The sequence below is a fragment of the Peromyscus californicus genome, unplaced genomic scaffold (assembly GCF_007827085.1).
Source record: "Peromyscus californicus insignis strain IS unplaced genomic scaffold, ASM782708v3 Scaffold_10__1_contigs__length_136768540, whole genome shotgun sequence".
NCBI classification, from domain to species: Eukaryota; Metazoa; Chordata; class Mammalia; order Rodentia; family Cricetidae; genus Peromyscus; species Peromyscus californicus.
In genome coordinates this window covers 52,685,570-52,704,999 of record NW_026294391.1, presented here as the reverse complement: position 1 = coordinate 52,704,999, position 19,430 = coordinate 52,685,570, and the positions used below count along the sequence as shown (strand labels likewise).

Sequence of the window (19,430 nt, the reverse complement as noted above, 5' to 3'; positions counted from 1 at the left end):
TTTTTAGCATTCTGATCATTCACTATTTTATGTGTATGTGTGTCTTCCTGTGCGAGTGTGTTTGTGTGTGTGTGTGTGTGTGTGTGTGTGTGTGTGTGTGTTTGGATGTGTGTATATGCATGGAGAAATCAGAGTTCTTGCTGTTCTTCAGAAGTCATTCACCTTGATTATTGGGACAGGTTATCTCACTAAGATATGTAGGTGAATGGACAATTAGCCCTGGGAATATGCCTGTTCCTTCATCCCCTGCACTGTGATTACAAGCACAGAGACACCACTTGCAGCTTTTACGTGGTTACTGGAGATTGAACTCAGATCCACATGCATGCATGGTAAGCATTTTTTGACTGTTCTACCTCTCCAGCCCCTCAACAAACTATTTTCTAATGAAAGGGCAATACGAAAACAACAAGAGAAATTGTGTACATTTTTAGACAATTTTATTTCTACTTGGCTTCCCTTCCAACCTTATCACTAGAAGAAGGGAATACTCTAATATTCTAGAAGTGTCTCACTTCACCAAAATGATTACCAAGAATTTTCACCAGCCAGTTGCGGTGGCACATATCTTTAATCTTGGTGCTAGGGAGGCAGAGGCAGATTTCTATGAATTTGTGGACAGCCTATGTATGTGAGTTCAGGCCAGCTGGGGTTATGTAGTGAAACTCTGAAAAACAAACACAAAAACAAAAACCCAATCAAACAAATCAAAACAAAGACCAACCAGTTCTCATCATCTATCCAGAGAAAAGATCAAAATCATCCACTGCAAAGCATTGCCTTGTAATATCATTAAGTTCGTTGCCAAGCTATATGCAACATCGAGCTTATTCATTGCTAACCTAGTATCGTGCTACACCACTTGGTTGCCAGGCCATAACTGTACACAGTGAGAGCCCTTGTTCCTTTAAAGGTCATTATATATAATATCCTATACAGCATTCCTCTAGCAGCAAGTAGTTAACTTCTGCTAGGAACAAAGAGGGAGTTTGCAGAAGTTCTTCCTTTTTTTTTTTATTAATTTATTTATTATGTATACAGCAAGTATAACTGCAGGCCAGAAGAGGGCACCAGATCTCATTACAGATGGTTGTGAGCCACCTTGTGGGTGCTGGGAATTGAACTCAGGACCTCTGGAAGAGCAGTCAGTGCTCTTAACCTCTGAGCCATCTCTCCAGCCCCTGAGGCACTTATAGCCAGAAAAGCAGCAGAGAAAACGTCCAAAGTGGTGCCCCCTACTGTTTTTGCTCACGGCTCATTTTTTCCTCACACCACAAAGGATTTCCTCGACCGGAAGTTCCCTGATAGTCACGTGCCAGAAGGTGCTGAAATCGGGTACCATAACTAGCCAATGAGAATTTTCCCCTGGGAAATTAAGGCCCGCCCCCAAGCAAAGTTCTGAAGGCGGGTAATCGGCATTTTGACGAAAACTGCTGCTTGACCTGAAGTAAAATTGCTCTCCTGGCAACAGTAGTTCAGAACTAACATTTCCTCTAGGCACTGACACCCTGAAACATGGAGCAACTCTGCAAGACAGTTCCTAACTTTCTCACAAAACTGTGGGTATTAGTAGACGACGCCGTCTTGGACCATGTGATTCACTGGAGCAAGGTAAAAGATGCGTGGGCGTAAGGAGAGGGATGTAGCTTCAGAGTCTGTTCTGGGTGCGGGAAAATTTCAGACAGGTTGAAGGACAGAGGCACAGGCCATTACTGCGACCCCCACAGCACTTTGGTGGATATTGAGTTTCATAAGAAGATGATTAAGCCTCACTTCACCCAACGCTGTGAATCCTGGCAAAAAACTATTCTCATTTTCTACCTTTTTTTTTCTCTTCAGAATCACTAAACATGTGTTACATGAGTAAAAAGTCACTCAGAATTGTACAGCTTCACCATAAAACCATGAGTAGCACATACTCTAGCTTTCCTACTAAAAGCACAAATTACAGAATTTGTTGGGTTTTATTCTGTGGTACTTGGTATGGATGTGAGATCGTACATATGTTATATGAGTGCTCTACCAAGCTATACAGCTAGCCCTCACTATTTCTTTCTTTGAAAGATAGGGTCTCAGTATGTAGCCCTGGCTGCCTTAAAACTCACTGTGTAGATCAGGTTGGGAAAAAGGAAGCTTTCCTGCCAAGTGTACCTAAGCTGGGTGTTCCAGGCCTAGCTATTGTCACAGTTTCTGAGAGAATTTGTGATACACATCATTTTATCACTGGGGCATTATTAGCCTCGCATTGAATGAGCTGGGTGAATTATGAATGCACTTTTCTTCACTGGGATTTTGATTTTTATTTAGCTTCTAATCACTCTGAATGAGGACAAAATCTTATAGAATCTGTTAAAGGCTAATTGTGGCTACTTCTCTAATGTGATAGTCACTGTGGCATCATGTCCATTTGTTTTTAAAACAGAGTCTCACTCTGTAGCCCAAGTTGGTCTTGATTCAAGATTATCTTGCCTCAGCCTGCCCAGTGCTGGTAATACAGGAATGTACTATCACACTCAGCTGAGGTAAAACTTTTTATTAATAAAATGTCAAAAATAAATATAAAGTGGTATAATGAATTTCCAAGTACCACAACTAACTTCAAATAATGATGAACTCATAGCCACTATTGTTTCATAAACAGCTTACTCATAATCCACTTGAAGAAAATAGTGGGTGTCATCTTTAATTTTTAACTTCTTCATGAATATAGATTTTGGGAGGACTGACCAGACACCATAACAGGCTGCTCAGTCTTCTTTCAAAAATCAGACCTCAACTTCAGTTTCCTGAGACTGAGCAAGCAGTTTCTGAGGAAACCACAAACAAAGGCCAATCAGTCTCTAACACTCCCAACAGCAAGGATGTACTACATGTACACATACTACATGTACCAGGCCTCAGCCAGCCCCTGCAGTCAGCACATACTAGGCCAGCCAGCCTTCACAGTCAATAAGCTAAAGGTAATAACCAAATAAGGAGAAAGCCTGGGACTTGTCCAGGCCTGCCCCAAAATGGAAAACTGTAGCCCTGACCAGCCCCTAACTAGCCCTAGCCAATTAAAACTAATTAATGTGATTGCCACTTATTTAAGCCAATCATATCTGAAATGACCTAACTGCCCTAGGAACTCTCCTTAGTTATGCTTAAAAGGAGCCCACACATCCCTTTCAGAGTTGTCTCCATTTTGCCTTTGTGTAGGATGTATGGTCCCAGCATGCTGGAATCTTAAGATAATAAACACTCTTGCTTATGACATATGTGAATGTTGGTCTTTTATCAGACTTCTCCAGGACCCTAACAGCTTTAAAACAAAAGAAATATTGAAGTAAATGTTTTATATTTAAAGAAATTAGAGGTGGGATGTAGGTCAGTGGACTCATCACCAAAACCACAAAAGTATTGATAATAACTTATTAATTAATTAAATTGGCTCAAAGAGTTTAGAGCCAATCTTTCTATCCCACTGAACCTTACCCTGGGATTTTCATAATTATAAATTTATGCAAAGTTCATGGTTGCTGTTTCCATGTCATATATAGAAGACATACTCTCAAAGCAAATATCTTAATCCTCTAGCACTTAGACTCTTCCTAACCCATGTTCTGCAGTGTTCCCTGAGCCCTGTGTATAGAGGTCATGTTCTTGATGTATCAATTGGGTCTGAGTACTGAACAGCCATTTATTCTATTCATCTTAAAAACTTGTCGGGCGGTGGTGGCGCACGCCTTTAATCCCAGCACTCGGGAGGCAGAGCCAGGCGGATCTCTGTGAGTTCGAGGCCAGCCTGGTCTCCAAAGTGAGTTCCAGGAAAGGCGCAAAGCTACACAGAGAAACCCTGTCTCGAAAAACCAAAAAAAAAAAAAAAAAAAAAAAAACTTATGATTTTCTGTAATGCTCTCTGTTTACTGAGAGAAAAATTTTCTATTAGGGTCTGCGAGAAGTCCCATAAAAGACCACCATTCACATATGCAATCAACAAGAGCATTAATGAAAAATTCCAGCATGCAGGGGTCAACCATCTGACACAGTGGCCAATGGCAAACCCGAGAGAAGCCTGCAGGCTCCTTTTCAGCAGGATCAGGGGAATTCTAGCTGCGGTTAAGTGTACTTTGAAGTGATTGGGTATAGATCCTTACTGGTACAGGAATCACTTTATGACTGGCTCATGACATCCAGTCAGCAACTGTGGTTGCAATATCAGGGGTCTGTTTGCTGTGTCAGGGGTCTGTTTGACTGAAAATAGCAAGAACAGTTTCTGCTTATGGCCATGTAGGACTCTGATTGGCTAGACTTGACATACTTCCTGAGGGTCTGATTGAAGCTAGACATGGGTCAACATAGGATGGTGGAGTAATATGGCACAGAGATATTAGTAAACTGGCCCCTGGAAACAAACAAACAAACAAAACAAAACAACTGGCCCTATGTTATAAGAGGGGGCCTATACTTCAGTTTCTTTGATGAGAAGTAAGAGTTACACTTATTTGTAAGGATAAGTATTTAGAATGCAGTTAAGAATTATACTGGTTTAGTAAATTGGCAATAGTAGGTTTTTCTCTAGGGTCTGTAACTTCCAACCATGGTTAACTGGTTAAGTTTAGTGTGCCAGATATGAATTCCTTCTTACTGAGTGGGTCTTATGTTAATTAGATGGCTGTTGGTTACTCCCAGAATATAAGTGCCAATATTGAACTTTTCAGATGAGGCATGTTGCTCATTGTTGTGATTATAGACATTATACCTGGATAGGTCTGTGAACTACTTCCTTCCCTTGGCCAATTACGTAGTACTTCCTGGTACTATGGAAGTTAGACTGCAGGAAGGAGATTTTCAGGTTAGATCCAGCTCAAATATTCTGAGTCCTGTGTCCTAAGTGTGTGATGTTGTCAGCAATAGGGATGTACCTTCAATGTCTGAGAGGCAACCAAGAGCAACAGTAATAACTATATTCTTTTGGTAGTCACTTGGAATTTCCCTTATCAACAACTTGAAAACAGGTTTCCCATGCCTTGCACTGGAGTTTTTGCTAGATAGTCTCTGGTTTGAGGGAACATTATCACCCCAACTGACATAATTTTAATTAAACTATACATATATATGTATATAATATACTGATATGAATATATTATCTAATTTTATGTAACCACAAGATAATTTGGTTCCCCTTGGCCTTTTCAAACACCTTTCGTGTTATTTATCCTCCCACCATCTTTTTTGTTGTCCTTAATTTTCCCCACCAGAACCAAGTCTTCCCTCCTGTTTTCCCTTTCATAGCACCAATATCCTACTATTCCTCTCCACAGAGCTTCCCCCTCCCTGTCTGCAGGTCCCTTTTTACTTTCTTGGTATTTGTGGATACCAGAGGTGATACAATACATCTATGGGTTAAGAATTAGGCCCCATAAATAGGCAAAAACATTGAGCATCTGTCTTTCTGGGTCTGGGTTACCTCACTCAGTATACTCCTTTAATTTCATATATAAATCTGAAAATTTCTTGAATCCATTTTTTTCTTTGTAGCTGAATAATGTATATTTGCACCCCATCTCCATCATTCATCCATCAGGTGAAGGACATTTTAGTTGTTTCCATTTCCTAGTTATTGTGAATAAAGAGCTATGAATATGGCTGAGCAAGTATCTGCTGGAGTGAGATGTCTAGTCCTTTGGGCACATGCGGAACAGTGGTATAGCTGGGTCATAAGATAATTTTTTTCTTTAAAAAGATTTTGAAGATTCTCTACACTGATTTGAGAGTTACTTCACCAGTTTGCAGTCTCATCAATAGTAAATGAGGTGTCCCCCTTCTCTACATCCTGATAATCAGCATTTAATGTCAGTTGTTTTCTTGACCTTAACTGTTCTGACTAGGTAAAATAAAATCTCCTTCACCAATGTTTTATAAGGAAAAAAACAAATGAGAAACAGAAATTAAAATCACTAACACTCTCAAATAGAAAATCAAAGAATTTAAAATGTTTAAGAAGTTAATACAGAAAAAATAATATTATGAAAAGAAACAAAGAAAACTGCTACAATACTGTATATATCTTGTTCTTTAAATAAATAAATTGTGCTTTTATATACAATGCTACCAAAACAGAATATTGACTTGTTTATGTATAGAATGAAAGCTCTTTTTTGAATATTGAAGATGGACAAAATTTGCTTGTGATGATGATTTTACTAAGCCATTGCACAGTGGGCCAGAAAAACATTTATGGATTTTGAAGATGATATATACTGTAAATCTTCAATTAGGATAGTGGACACTCTAGCACTGTTTTTTATCTATTGTATTGTGTTTTTTAATTATATGTGTGTGATATGTGTGTGTGTGCATGTGTGTGTGTGTGTGTGTGTGTGTGTGTGTGTGTGTGTGTGTGTGTGTGTGTGTGTGTACCATGTGAATATGAGTTCCCATGGAGGCCAGGAGAAGGTTTCAATCCCCTGAAACAGAAGTTACAGGTGGTTATGAACTTTCTAATGTGGGTGCTAAGAAACAATTTTGGGTCCTCTGCAAGAAAAGTAACTGCTCTTAACTGCTGAGCTAGTTTCTAGCCCCAAATACTATATAGAAGTACAAAACAAAAGAGAATGAGAATTTTCCTACATCTTAGCAACATTGAGATTGAATCGTTTTAAATAACAGTTTTACTAAGAAATATTGTTCATTTTACTCAAAAAATGTAATTTAAAGTTTTGTTAACATGTTTGTAAAGTGGTACATTCATCACCACAATTTTAGACATTTTATCATCCCTGAATTATAAACCTCTGTCCATTCACAGTCATTCTCCAATGTGAAATCATATTTAAATGTAGGCCACCCTGTTTCAATAATACTTTCATTCAGCTCCAAATCTCAGTTGCTTGCATAGTGTCCTATGAGAACATTCAGAAGGTAACTTTTCTAACAATATACCCATTTTAGTGGTGGAACTATTCTTATTAACTGTGCTGTGTGAGACTCAGAAGCAATCACTGCCTTTGGTGGAAGTCTTAACCTTTCCTGTATGCTCTCTATGTGAGGTTGTTTCAATGAGAAATGTCCCCCATAGGCTTGAGCATTTGAACATTTGGTTCCCAGGTGGTGTCACTGTTGGCAGCAGTTTAGGAGACTCAGCATTCCTGGAAGAAGTATGTCATTAGAGACAAGCTTTGAGGTTTCATAGTCTTACCGACTTCCAGTTCTCTCTCATTCTTTCTGAATCATGCTTGTGTTTGAGAATGGTATCTCTTTTCATCCTTCTTCAGCTTCCATGCCTTCCTGCCCTGGTGGTCTCTTAAGCACTAATAAATTCTGCCTTCTGTAAGTTATCTTGGCCATAGTGTTTTATCACAGTCACAGAAAAGAAACATATGTATATACACACACACATACACACACACACATAGCGTGTGTGTGTGTGTGTGTGTGTGTGTGTGTGTGTGTGTGTGTGTGTGTGTGTACCATGTGAATATGAGTTCCCATGAAGTTATGAGTTACAATTTGCTGATAAGACAGCACTATGGAGTACTAAATGCATACATATTCATTACATTCAGTACTCCATATTGCTACCTTATCACCTTTAATTCTAACTTTTGTTACAACTCACATACAACATGAAAAGATTCTCCAATAAGGCATAGCAGTGTCTCTAGCCAACAAGAATCAAGGTCCCTTTGTCTTTAATGTGGGTTCAGTGAAATTAGCTCTTGCAGTTCATTTTTCTTATCTGAAAACATAAGATCAATTCCATCCATCATTTATAAGTGATAAGTCTCAGCTAGTTATTAAATTACTAGGCAAGATAGTAATGAGCCCAAAGTCCTTTAGTGTATCAGACTTAAAGATCAATAGAAGGTTTGTCTGCCAAGTTTCACTTTGATCATTTTTAGAAAACCAGAGTGTACATCTATTATGTAGAGGATATTTAATATGGTGCTTTATATCAGCAACCTCCTGATTAGATTCTATTTTCTCCTCTTCTATAGGAAAGAAATTAACGGGTGTTTTTCTCTTTTGCAGTTGCCAACTAATATAGTTCTGATCACAAAATGTAAATTATTACTTTCTAATTTTTCAAATGTTACAGATCAAATTTAGGACCTTGTGTTGCTGGACAAACTCCTGCCACTGAGCTAATCTCCAGACACCCCCCTATTTTTTGCTCAGTAGGATCTTATTGTATAGCGACATTGCTCTTAAACTTGTGATCCTGATTCTGCCTCCTGAACGCTAAATTACGTATGTGAATACTCTCAGCTAATTATCTGTGTTTTCTATTTGAATTATTTTTAATTATCATACAAAGTAATGGGTCTAATTATGACATTTTCATACAAGTGTCTTTATAAATTTTTTCTTATTTATCCCCTTCTCTTACTGCTCTACCTTATTTCCCAAGCCTCCTCTTGCTAGTCCTTTCCTCATTCCTGTTTAATGTCACCATGAGCTTTCTGGTATATACATTGCTTTTCAGTACTCACTATTTCATTCTCAAAAAGCTAAAGATGGAGCAAAATAAACGATGTAGTTAACTTAAAACATATATCATTGCATTTCTTTCTTTCATTATGTATCATTATCAAGCCTCTAATTATTCAGACGCCTCTCATCCAGTTTATAGTTAATGTTCTTCTCTATGACATTTTAAACTTCTTGACTCCTTTCAATTGAGTTATTTTTGTGTGTCTCCACAAAGAGTTGATCAAGAACTATAACAATGTGATATTTTGCAGATACTGCCTGACATTCTGTATTAATCTCTGAAGACCAGTTAGTTGTGGGGAAAGCTAAGGTGGTATGGATTCTGGTTAGTTTATGAATAGTCTTGATAAGCAAAGCCAACTAAAGATAACCCCATCCTCCTAAAATACACATACCTTTTATTAAAGTAATTCAGGGACCCTGCTAATGGCTAGACTAGAATGAATGACAGTCCTTGGCTCCAGGGCCAGAGAAATGACTCAGTGGGTAAAAGTGCTTAGTGCACAAGCAGAGGACCTGAGTTCAGATCCTAAAATTCAGGTAAAAAGTGTGTGTGTGTGTGTGTGTGTGTGTGTGTGTAATACAGGAGTATCACTGGGGCTTTCTGGCTACCTACCTAGTACCAGGTTCAGTAAGAAAGCTTGGCTCAAGAAAATGAGGTAGAGAAATAGAGCAAGGCACCTAATGTCCCCCTCTAGATTCCAGAAGCACATGCATGCATACACAGGCACATACACCTATAAACACACACACACACACACACACACACACACACACACACACACACACACACAATCTTGGTGGTTTGGGGGTTTATAATGAGCCATGAAACCTCTAAAGAACAAAACTATCTGTGGAATCTAATGGGTAAATAATAGATGAGCAGGGTTTTCTTTCCAATTCTTAGTTGAAGTACGGAATCAAGTTTAAAAAAAATGACATTGAAATTAATTCATTATTTTATAATTTCATTCAAATTTAAATTTATAATTTAAGAGGATGAGCAGCATGTAAGAATATTATCACCTTTGCCTACTTTAAAATACTTTTTGTTGCAGTCTACTTTTTGGAAAGTAAGTAAAATAGTTATAGTGCCATCAATTGATAACTACTGTTATCAGTTTGTGTAATATTGTTTTGTTTGTCTAAATATCTTTTGAGGGGAGCAGGGATGCTAGGGATCAAATTTAGGTAGTCTGTCATTGGTCTGTATTATTATCACATATCTCTATCATTTATGAAATGATGCATTTTACACCTTTTGAAAAGTTGTCTTTTTCACTTGAAATATATCATGAGGATTTCCATTCAGTAAATATACTTATATAGCTTCATTTTCATCACTGTATAATATTCATTTGTGTAGATTTAGTTATCATATTAGAGTTATGGTAGTTTATAATTTTCAATATTATGTACAAATACTTATGTAACTGTTCATTATTAAATCTTATCACATATCAGTAATTATTCTCTATACAATCTGGAATTAGAATTTCTAAGCCAAAGACTGAGTGTTTGGGGACTTTGAATGCTTACTGTTAGCAATATTAAGACAATTGAAATTCTGACAGTATGAGAACCTGTTTATCTGTACTCTTGCTAATTTGCAAACACTGAAGATTAATATTTTCTTTAGTCTTTGTCAATTTGGTAGGCAAAAGATTATATCTCATTGTTGTAATTTAAATTTTGAAAACTAGCCGGGCGGTGGTGGCGCACGCCTTTAATCCCAGCACTTGGGAGGCAGAGGCAGGCGGATCTCTGTGAGTTCGAGGCCAGCCTGGGCTACCAAGTGAGTTCCAGGAAAGGCGCAAAGCTACACAGAGAAACCCTGTCTCGAAAAACCAAAAAAAAAAAAAAAAAAAAAAAAAAAATTTGAAAACTTTTCTGGAAAACTTAATTGGTCTCTTAGTTTTCTGTTGCTGTGATAAAATATCTTGACCCAGGCAGCTTAAGGGGGGAAGTGTTTGTTTCAATGCATAGTGCAAAGTCACAGTCCAATGCGATGGAGGAAGTCACAGTGGCCAGAGCTTGAAGAAGCTAGTTTTATTGCATCCACAATAAAGAAGCAGAGAGTAAGGAGTGAATGTAACATGCTTCTCAGCACCTTCTCTCTACTTGTATAGTCCAGGATCCCTGGCTCAGGGATTGGTCCTACCTGCAGATAAGAGAGGTCTTCCCACATCAATTAGCACAGTCAATTTAATCCCCTATAGGCATGCTTAGAAGCCCATCTCCCAGGTGATTCTCTATTTTGTCTAGTTGACAACTAACACTAAACATTACAATTGGCTAATTCTTTTTGTTGTTGTTTTTGTTTTTGGTTTGTTTTTTTCCAGACACGGTTTCTCTTTGTAACAGTCCTGACTGTCCTGGAACTTGCTTTGTAGATCAGGCTGGCCTCGAGCTCACAGAGATCCGCCTGCCTCTGCCTCCCAATTTCTAAGATTAAAGGCATGGGTCACCATGCCCAGCTAGGCTAATTCTTTGTATTACTACTTCATGCACTTTTTGCCCAAGTCTGTGAAAATAAAGTTTCCTTGTATGATCCAGACTGACTTTAACCCTCAGTCTTCCTGCTTTTGCTTTCCAAGTGCTGGAATAACAGATATGCTCTACCACGCCTGGTTTTGCCTGTTTATATTTAATTTGTGAGATTTGATGACACATGCTTTCACAGTCAATCCATTACATTTTCATGGTATTTCTTTTGCTTATATTCTATATCTTTATGATATATGTTCCTCCATGATAAAGTATTGAAACCATATCCTTATGCATGCTATGAGTGTACTCCACTAGTGAGCTATACTTCCAGTGTGAAGAATTTTTTAATTTGGACATTAAATTTTCACAGGTTTGGGGTTCATGAGGCATTATTTTGAATTGTTACTTGTGTGAAACCTTACCTTTTTTCTTTAATGACTGTTTTGATCTTTCTTTATTACAAGGATGGTCACAGCTTTGAGATTGTGAATGAAGAAAACTTTTCCAAAGAAATACTGCCAAAATACTTCAAGCATAACAAAATATCCAGCTTTATACGACAGCTCAACATGTGTAAGTATGATTTAATTGTACAAGCACTAACATTTGTCATGAAAATATCCGTTTTATTTTCAATGCATAAATATAAGTCCAAATTGAGTGAAAGTTGGTAATATAGTGTATTGTTTAAATTCTGCATAGCTTTTTTTATTGACTGAAGTTCTTCTTACTTTTCTATTGATGTGATAAAACACCATGACCAAGGCAACTTATAATAGAAAGCATTTAATTTGGACCTTATAGTTCCTGGGGTGTAGAGTGCATGTTCATCATGGTGAGATCGTGCAGCAGGCAAGCAAGCATGGCAGTGGAGCAGAAGCTGAGAGCATACATACTGAAACACAACCACAAGGCAGAGAGAGCCAACTGGTAATGGTGTGGGCCTTCGAATGCCCAAAGCCTACCCCAGTGACACAACTCTTCCAAAAAGGCCACATCTTCTAATCCTTCCCAAACTGTTTTATCAACTAGGGAGCAAGTATTCAAATATATGTACCTATGGTGGCTATTCTCCTTTGAACCACTGAAGTTTTCAAACATAAAAAAATATCCTTTCTGGAAAGATCTGATTTAAATTTTTGAGTTCAGAATCATACAGCTGAATGGGACTAAAGATTTATCTAGTTTAATCTTACTGTGCTGGTGCTAAAGAATGGGAGCTAAAGAAATTAAGTATACTTGATCCAGATTGTACAGCTAGGCAATTCATTACCTTCATTAATTATATTTTAGTTTTCCTATTTCTAATCTTTAAAGTTCTGAAAATCTTGCATAGCAGAAATGTGAATTATACTGTTCCTAGGTCTGATATTTTCAACATCATTTTTTGTGTTACTAGTATGGAAAATTATAAGAACAAAAGGTATAGACAAACAATGTATATTTATGAAAACAATAGTGCTTAAATTTTGTGTCTAATATTTTTAATCTAGTGTTTTTTAAACATTTTCCACATTTAAAATGTGCTATCATTTTATGTAATACCATTATTAAGGTTGTTTTAATTTTAGACACTTTTAAAAAGTTATTTGTTTTTATTTCTCTCAAAATTTTCTTAATGAACATTTATTTTATAGTGAAAGTTGTGTACTAATGTTATAAATATCTTTAAAATACTACCAAATTTCTTTTTGGTAGTAAAATTTTTCTGAGGGACTGACTTGATGTTTACAATTGTTATTCCCAGTCTCTCCTCACTTCATCACAATTAGGGCAAAAGCTTCCATGGCCATACTGAACCCACTTTGTAATTAACCAATGACTTCCTCTTTGGTTCATTCACTGACCAATCACTGCCTACTTTCAAGGCCTAACTGTGAGAAGTAGTTTATGATGTGGTGCTTTAAATCATCCAGGGTAACAAGCACAGAAACTTCATGTTTATTAACAACACGCAAAATTTCACTTAAATATTTTAAATATACCAACCATAGCTGTAGGCATAGTAAGAAGGAAATATAAAGATTTCTTTATTAGCTCTCAAGTTAATATATATAGTTATTTTGGCCTATTGATTCTCTTTATCTTTCAGCATTATAGCATTATTATGTAAGCAATCTTACTTTAACTACTGACATGATTTATTTTCACACTTACCGAGGAAAGAAACTATTCTCTTAAGTCTTTTTACTTTTGTCAGCTCTTGCAGCTGCTCTATCCTCATTCCCTACAATATATAAAAAAATCAGAAGCCAGGATCACTCATAGTGGGAACATGTAGTATTTTGCTTTCAGAGCCTGAATTACTTCATTTAATAATAATATTTTCTAGTTCTATTTTTTTCTGCAAATTTTATTTTTCTTTATGGCCGAATAAAATTTCACTGTGTATGTGTCATATGTCGTGTTTTCTTTTTCCATTCATGTGTTGTTAGAAATCTAGGTTGAATTTATTTCCTTGCTGTTATGAATAGAGTGATAATAAATATAAATATGTATTTGCTCAGGAATGCTGAATTATTCACAAAATATGTTTTACTTACCTTTTGAGAAACATCCACATTAATTTCTATAGTGGCTACACAAGTTTTCATTCTTATAAACAGTGTCAAGGCTTGCCATTCTCCAGCAGCATTTGTTTTCATCTGCTTTATTGATGAGACTCACTTTAACTATGGTAAGACGGAATCTCAAAGTAGTTTTAATTTGCGTTTTCCTAAGAGTTAAGGATATAGAGCACTTTACAGAACATTTATTGGCCATTTGTATTTTTCCTTTGAGGGCTATATCTTCAGTTCATTGGCTCATCTATTAATTGACAGTTTTTTATTTTTAAGTTATTTTATATTTGTATATTATCTTCCATGTATATTTGACAAAGATTTTTATCCCATTGTGTGGAATGTCCACATTTTAAAGCTTGATACTGTGATTCCTCCAGCTTTGTTTTCTTCAAAATTAATTTGACTACTTGCTATACAGCTTTATTTTTTTCATACCCTCGTCTCTCTCTCCTCCTTCTTCCCTCTCTCCCCTTCTTTCTTTCATTCTCCTCCTTCTTTCTTGAAAAATCACGTGTCACTTTTTATTCTTAGACAATTTCATACCCATATGTACTGACTTTTAAGGGGTCATTTTCATACCCATTACCATTTTTCATGCTTCTCCCTCACCCATGGAAATACTACTTCTTCTCAATAAATCTTCCTCTGATGGGTTTTAATATAAATGGTCCACTCGATGTAATTAGAATTTCTTGCCCAAGTATAGGTAGGAGGTTATTTACGTGAGCAAGGACAACTTACCAAGTGACAGCAGCACCAAAGAAACTGACATTACATCCCCACCCACAGTCCTTCAGTGACATGTTAGGTTTCACGAGCCCCTCTCCTCTGCATGCTGATATGGTGATGCAAGTTTTGTTCTGGTAAGCACAGCTGTAGTGAGCCTGTGAGTGTAATTGCCATGTCCATTCCAGAAGATACTGCTTCTCAGCATTCCATGTCAACCTTTGGCTCTTGCACTCTTTGTGCCTCCTCTTCAGTGATGTTACCTAAGCCATGGATCAGGTAATAATAGATAGCCCACGTATGGTAGGTCATTCTGTAATCATTTATTTTCTGCACTTTGAACAGTTGTGAGTCTGTGCACTAAGTGCCTCCCATTACAAAAGAAGCTGAGAATAACACTAATCTCTGGATACAAACATATGTTATAAAAGGCAATTTGATATGATCTCCTTTTAACAAAATAGCAGTAACAACTTCTCTAAGGCATAGGACCTACTCAGCTGAGGGCTCTCGATCAGATTAACAGTACCAAGCATGAGGTCCCTTCTGTGGAGTGGGCCACATATTCATAAAAATAAAAGAAAGGTTGCTTGCTCCCATAGTTGTCATGACACCTTCACACTAATGGGCACATCTTGCCATGCAGAACATTACTGTAGCTCTTGTGGTCCCCAGCACCCTACATAGCACCTTCTGACACTGAGAAAACTAGCAAAAACAGAGGAAGCTGCTAGCTCAGTTACAGCTTGATTTGTCTGTGTACTGAAGCTCATATGTATGAATGTTTTACTTTCCTTTTTAAAAATAATATTATTTATTTATTCTTTGAAAATGTCATTCATATGCACAATGCATATTGATCATAGCCACCTTTCTTGCCTATCTCCAACTCCACCCCACAAATTCCTTCATGTATTTTTCCCTAGCATATTGAATCTTATTACTGCTGCCCATATGAACATGGGTGTGAGGCCATCCAGTGGGGCATGATAAACTTACCAGTGGCCACACCCCCCAAGTGACTTTCTCTTCTCAGGAGCTATCAACTGCTAGGGGTGGGACACCGAAGTCCTTCCTTCATTCATAATGGCTTTTTTTTTTTTTCCGGAGCTGAGGACCGAACCCAGGGCCTTGCACTTGCTAAGCAAGCACTCTACCACTGAGCTAAATCCCCAACCCCTCATGATGGATTTTAACTTACTTGATCTTCTGCAAGTCTTGTGCAGGTAACCACAGCTTCTATGCGTTCTTTTGTGCATCATCCATGTCATGTCCAAAACATCTTACAGCACTTCTGTCCATCCACGGCTCTTATAGCCTCTTTTCTCCCTCTTTCTTGCTGTCCTCTGAGCCTTGATATAGATGCTGATTTATGGCTGTGAACTCATGCTCACTCTTTCTTATCACTTTGATGAGTTATGAGTCTCTAGATTAATCAATGCAAATGTGAGAAAAGAAGGAAAAGAAGGTTCTCTGATCAAATTGAGAGCAGCATTAATCTATAGATATAAACAAAAATATTTATATGATGGCAGTTTGATAACATTACCACTTAGCAAAATGACAATAGTTTGCAATCCCACCAAGAGTAAAGAAGGGTTCCCTTTTCCTCGAACCTGCTCCAGCATTTGTTGTTGGTTGTTTCGTTGATCTTTGCCATTATAACTGGGGTAAGATGAAGTCTCAAAGTTGTTCTGATTTACATTTCCAAAATTTCTAGGAAAAAATGAATATTTTTAGATATTTCTTAGCCATTTCTCTACTTTGAGAAGCAGAAACAGTATCCTTTGCCTTTACCGAAATAGAAATTGTAGATTGGCAAAGGATCTCCCATGCAAGTGATTGGAATATATGTACATATTTCCACTTCACAGGATAATTACTCTTTCTTTTCCAGAATATTACAAGCTTTATTAGGGAGACAAATGACTCCTATTCAAATATAATTTTTCTCATTGGTATCTATGCCACCGGGCATTGAATGCTCAGGTAGATTTTAGCAGCCCTACAACTCACTATCACCTCATACTAGGTCTACAAACATCTTGGGTTCATGTTATTCTACTAAATTTCTAACAAAGTAATATGGTTGTTTGTATAATGGAGGTTTATACTTAATTACTCCCCTGAATACAATTCTTCCAAATTAACATGCGTATATTGCATTGTACATTCTTTTTTATTATTAAATTTTAAAAATGTATTTTACATACCAACCACAGTTTCCCCTCCTTCTTTTTCTCCCATTCACCTCCGTCATTTCCTTTCCACAACCCCCATCCACTCCACAGAAAGGGTAAGGTCTACCATAGCAGTAAACAACACATGGGATATCAAGTTGCTGCAGGAATAAGCTCCCTCCCCATGCATCAAGGCTGTGCAAGGCATCCCACCATAGGGAATAGGTTACAAAAAGCCAGCTCATGCACCAGGGACAGATTCTGGTTCCACTGTTAGGGGCCTTACAAACAGACCAAGCTACACAACTGTCACTCACATGCAGAGGACCTAGGTTGGTCCCATGCAGGCTCACTAGCTATGGGTATAGGGTCTGTGTGCTGGCACGAGCATGGGGCAGCTGTCTCTGTGGGTTTCCCCATCATGATCTTGACCCCCCCTGTCTTATACAACTTCTCCTCCCTGTCTTCGACTGGACTCCAGGAGCTCGGCCTGATGCTTGGCTGTGGATCTCTGCATCTGCTTCCATCAGTTACTGGATGAAGGTTCTATAATGACAATAAGGGTAGTCACCAATCTGACTACAGGAGGAGGCCAGTTCAGGAACCCTCTCCACTATTGCTAGGAGCCTTAGCTAGGGTCATCCTTGTGGATTCCTGGGAATTTCCCTGGCACAAGGTTTCACCCTAACTGCATAATGGTCCCCTCTATCAAGATATCTCTTTCATTGCTCTCCCTCTCTGTCCCTCCCCCAATTTTATCACTCTGACCCCTCATGTTTCCATCCTACATCCCCTCCCCTCAACTTCCTTTGCCCCCAGTTTACCCAGGAGGTCTCTTCTATTTCCCCTCCCCAGGGCAATCTATGCATCCCTCTTAGGGTCCTCCTTGTTACCTAGCTTCTCTGGGTGTGGATTGTAGCCTGATTATCCTTTGCTTTACATTTAATATCCATTTACAAGTGAGGGCATACCATGTTTGTCTTTCTGGGTCTGTGTTACCTCACTCAGGATGATTTTTTTCTAGTTCCATCCATTTGCCTGCAAATTTCATGATGTCATTTTTTTTTACCACTGAATAATACTCCACTGTATAAATGTACCACATTTTCTTTATCCATTCTTCAGTTGAGGGACATTTAGGTTGTTTCTGGAGTCTGGCTACTACAAATAATGCTGCTATGAACATAGTTGAGTAAGTGTCCTTGTGGTATGATTGAGCATCCTTTGGGTATGTGCCCAAGAGTGGTAGTGCTGGGTATTGAGGTAGATTGATTCACAATTTTCTGACAAACTGCCGTACTGAATTCCAAAGTGGCTGTACAAGTTTGCACTCCTACCAGCAGTGGAGGAGTGTTCCCTTTACTCCACACCCTCTCCAACATAAGCTGTCATCAGTGTTTTTGATGTTAGCCATTCTGACAGGTGTAAGATGGTATCTCAGAGTCATTTTGATTTGCATTTCCCTGATGACTAAGGGTGTTGAGCAATTCCTTAAATGCCTTTTAGCCATTTTTAGCCATTTGAGATTCTTCTATTGAGAATTCTCTGTTTAGATCTATATCCCATTTTTAATTGGATTATTTGGTATTTTGATGTCTAGTTTTTTCAGTTCTTTATATATTTTTGGAGATTAGCCCTCTGTCAGATGTGGGGTTGGTGAAGATCTTTTCCCATTCTGTAGGCTGATGTTTTGTCTTATTGACAGTTTCCTTTGCCTTACAGAAGCTTTTCAGTTTCAAGACATCCCATTTATTAAATGTTGATCTCAGTGTCTGTGCTACTGGTGTTATATTCAGGAATTAGTCTCCCCTGCCAATTTGTTCAAGGCTACTTCCCACTTTCTCTTCTATCATGTTCAGTGAGACTGGATTTATGTTGAGGTCTTTGATCTACTTGGACTTGAGTTTTGTGCAGGACAATAGATATGGATCTATTTGCATTCTTCTACTTGTTGACATCCAGTTATGCCAGCACCATTTGCTGAAGATGCTTTCTTTTTTTCCATTTGTACAGTTTTGGTTTCTTTGTCAAAACTCAGGTTTTCATAGTTGTGTGGATTTGTATCAGGATCTTCGATTCTATTCCATTGATTCACATGTTTGTTTTCATGCCAATATCAAGTTGTTTTTATTACTATAGCTCTATAGTAGAGCTTGAAGTCAGGAATAGTTATGCTTCTGGAAGTTCCTTTGTTGTACAGGATTGTTTTAGCTATCCTCGGTTTTTTATTTTTCCATATGAAGTTGAGTATTGTTCTTTCCAGGTCTGTGAAGAATTGTATTGGGATTTTGATGGGGATTACTTTGAATCTGTAGATTGCTTTTAGTAAGATTGCCATTTTTACTATGTTAATCCTACCTATCCAAGAGCAAGGGAGATCTTTCCATTTTCTGATATCTTCTTCAATTTCTTTCTTCAAAGACTTAAAGTTCTTGTCATACAGGTCCTTCACTTGTTTAGTTAGTGTTACCCCAAGATATTTTATTTTATTTGTGGCAATTGTAAAGGGTGATATTTCTCTGATTTCTTTCTCAGCCCATTTATCATTTGTGTATAGGAGTGCTACTGAATTTTTTGAGTTAATCTTGTATCCTGCCACATTACTGAAGGTGTTTATCAACGATTAGTGTTCCCTGGTAGAATTTTGGGGTCACTTATGTATACTATCATGTCATCTGCAAATAGTGAAAGTTTGACTTCTTCCTTTCCAATTTGTATCCCCTTGGTCTCCTTTTGTTGTTGTATTGCTCTAGCTAGAACTTTTAGTACTATATTGAATAGATATGAAGAAAGTGGACAACCTTGTCTTGTTCCTGATTTTAGTGGAATCGCTTTGAGTTTCTCTCCATTTAATTGATGTTGGCTGTTGGCTTGATGTATGTTGCTTTTATTGTGTTTAGGTATGTTCCTTGTATCCCTGATCTCTCAAAGACCTTTATCATGAAGGGGTATTGATTTTGTGAAAGGGTTTTTCAGCATCTAATGAAAGGGTCAT

General features: G+C 37.7%; 1 protein-coding gene across 1 annotated transcript in view; it reads left to right on the top strand.

Moving 5' to 3' along the window:
• The first annotated feature begins 1,515 nt into the window (after positions 1–1,515).
• LOC128114920 (heat shock factor protein 3-like) overlaps positions 1,516–19,430 on the top strand; it is a 61,485-nt gene continuing 43,570 nt past the window's right edge. Inside the window, exons 1-2 of the mRNA XM_052745371.1 lie at positions 1,516–1,611; positions 11,430–11,538. Coding sequence (XP_052601331.1) covers positions 1,516–1,611; positions 11,430–11,538 — 205 coding nt within the window. The remainder of the gene's footprint in view (positions 1,612–11,429; positions 11,539–19,430) is intronic.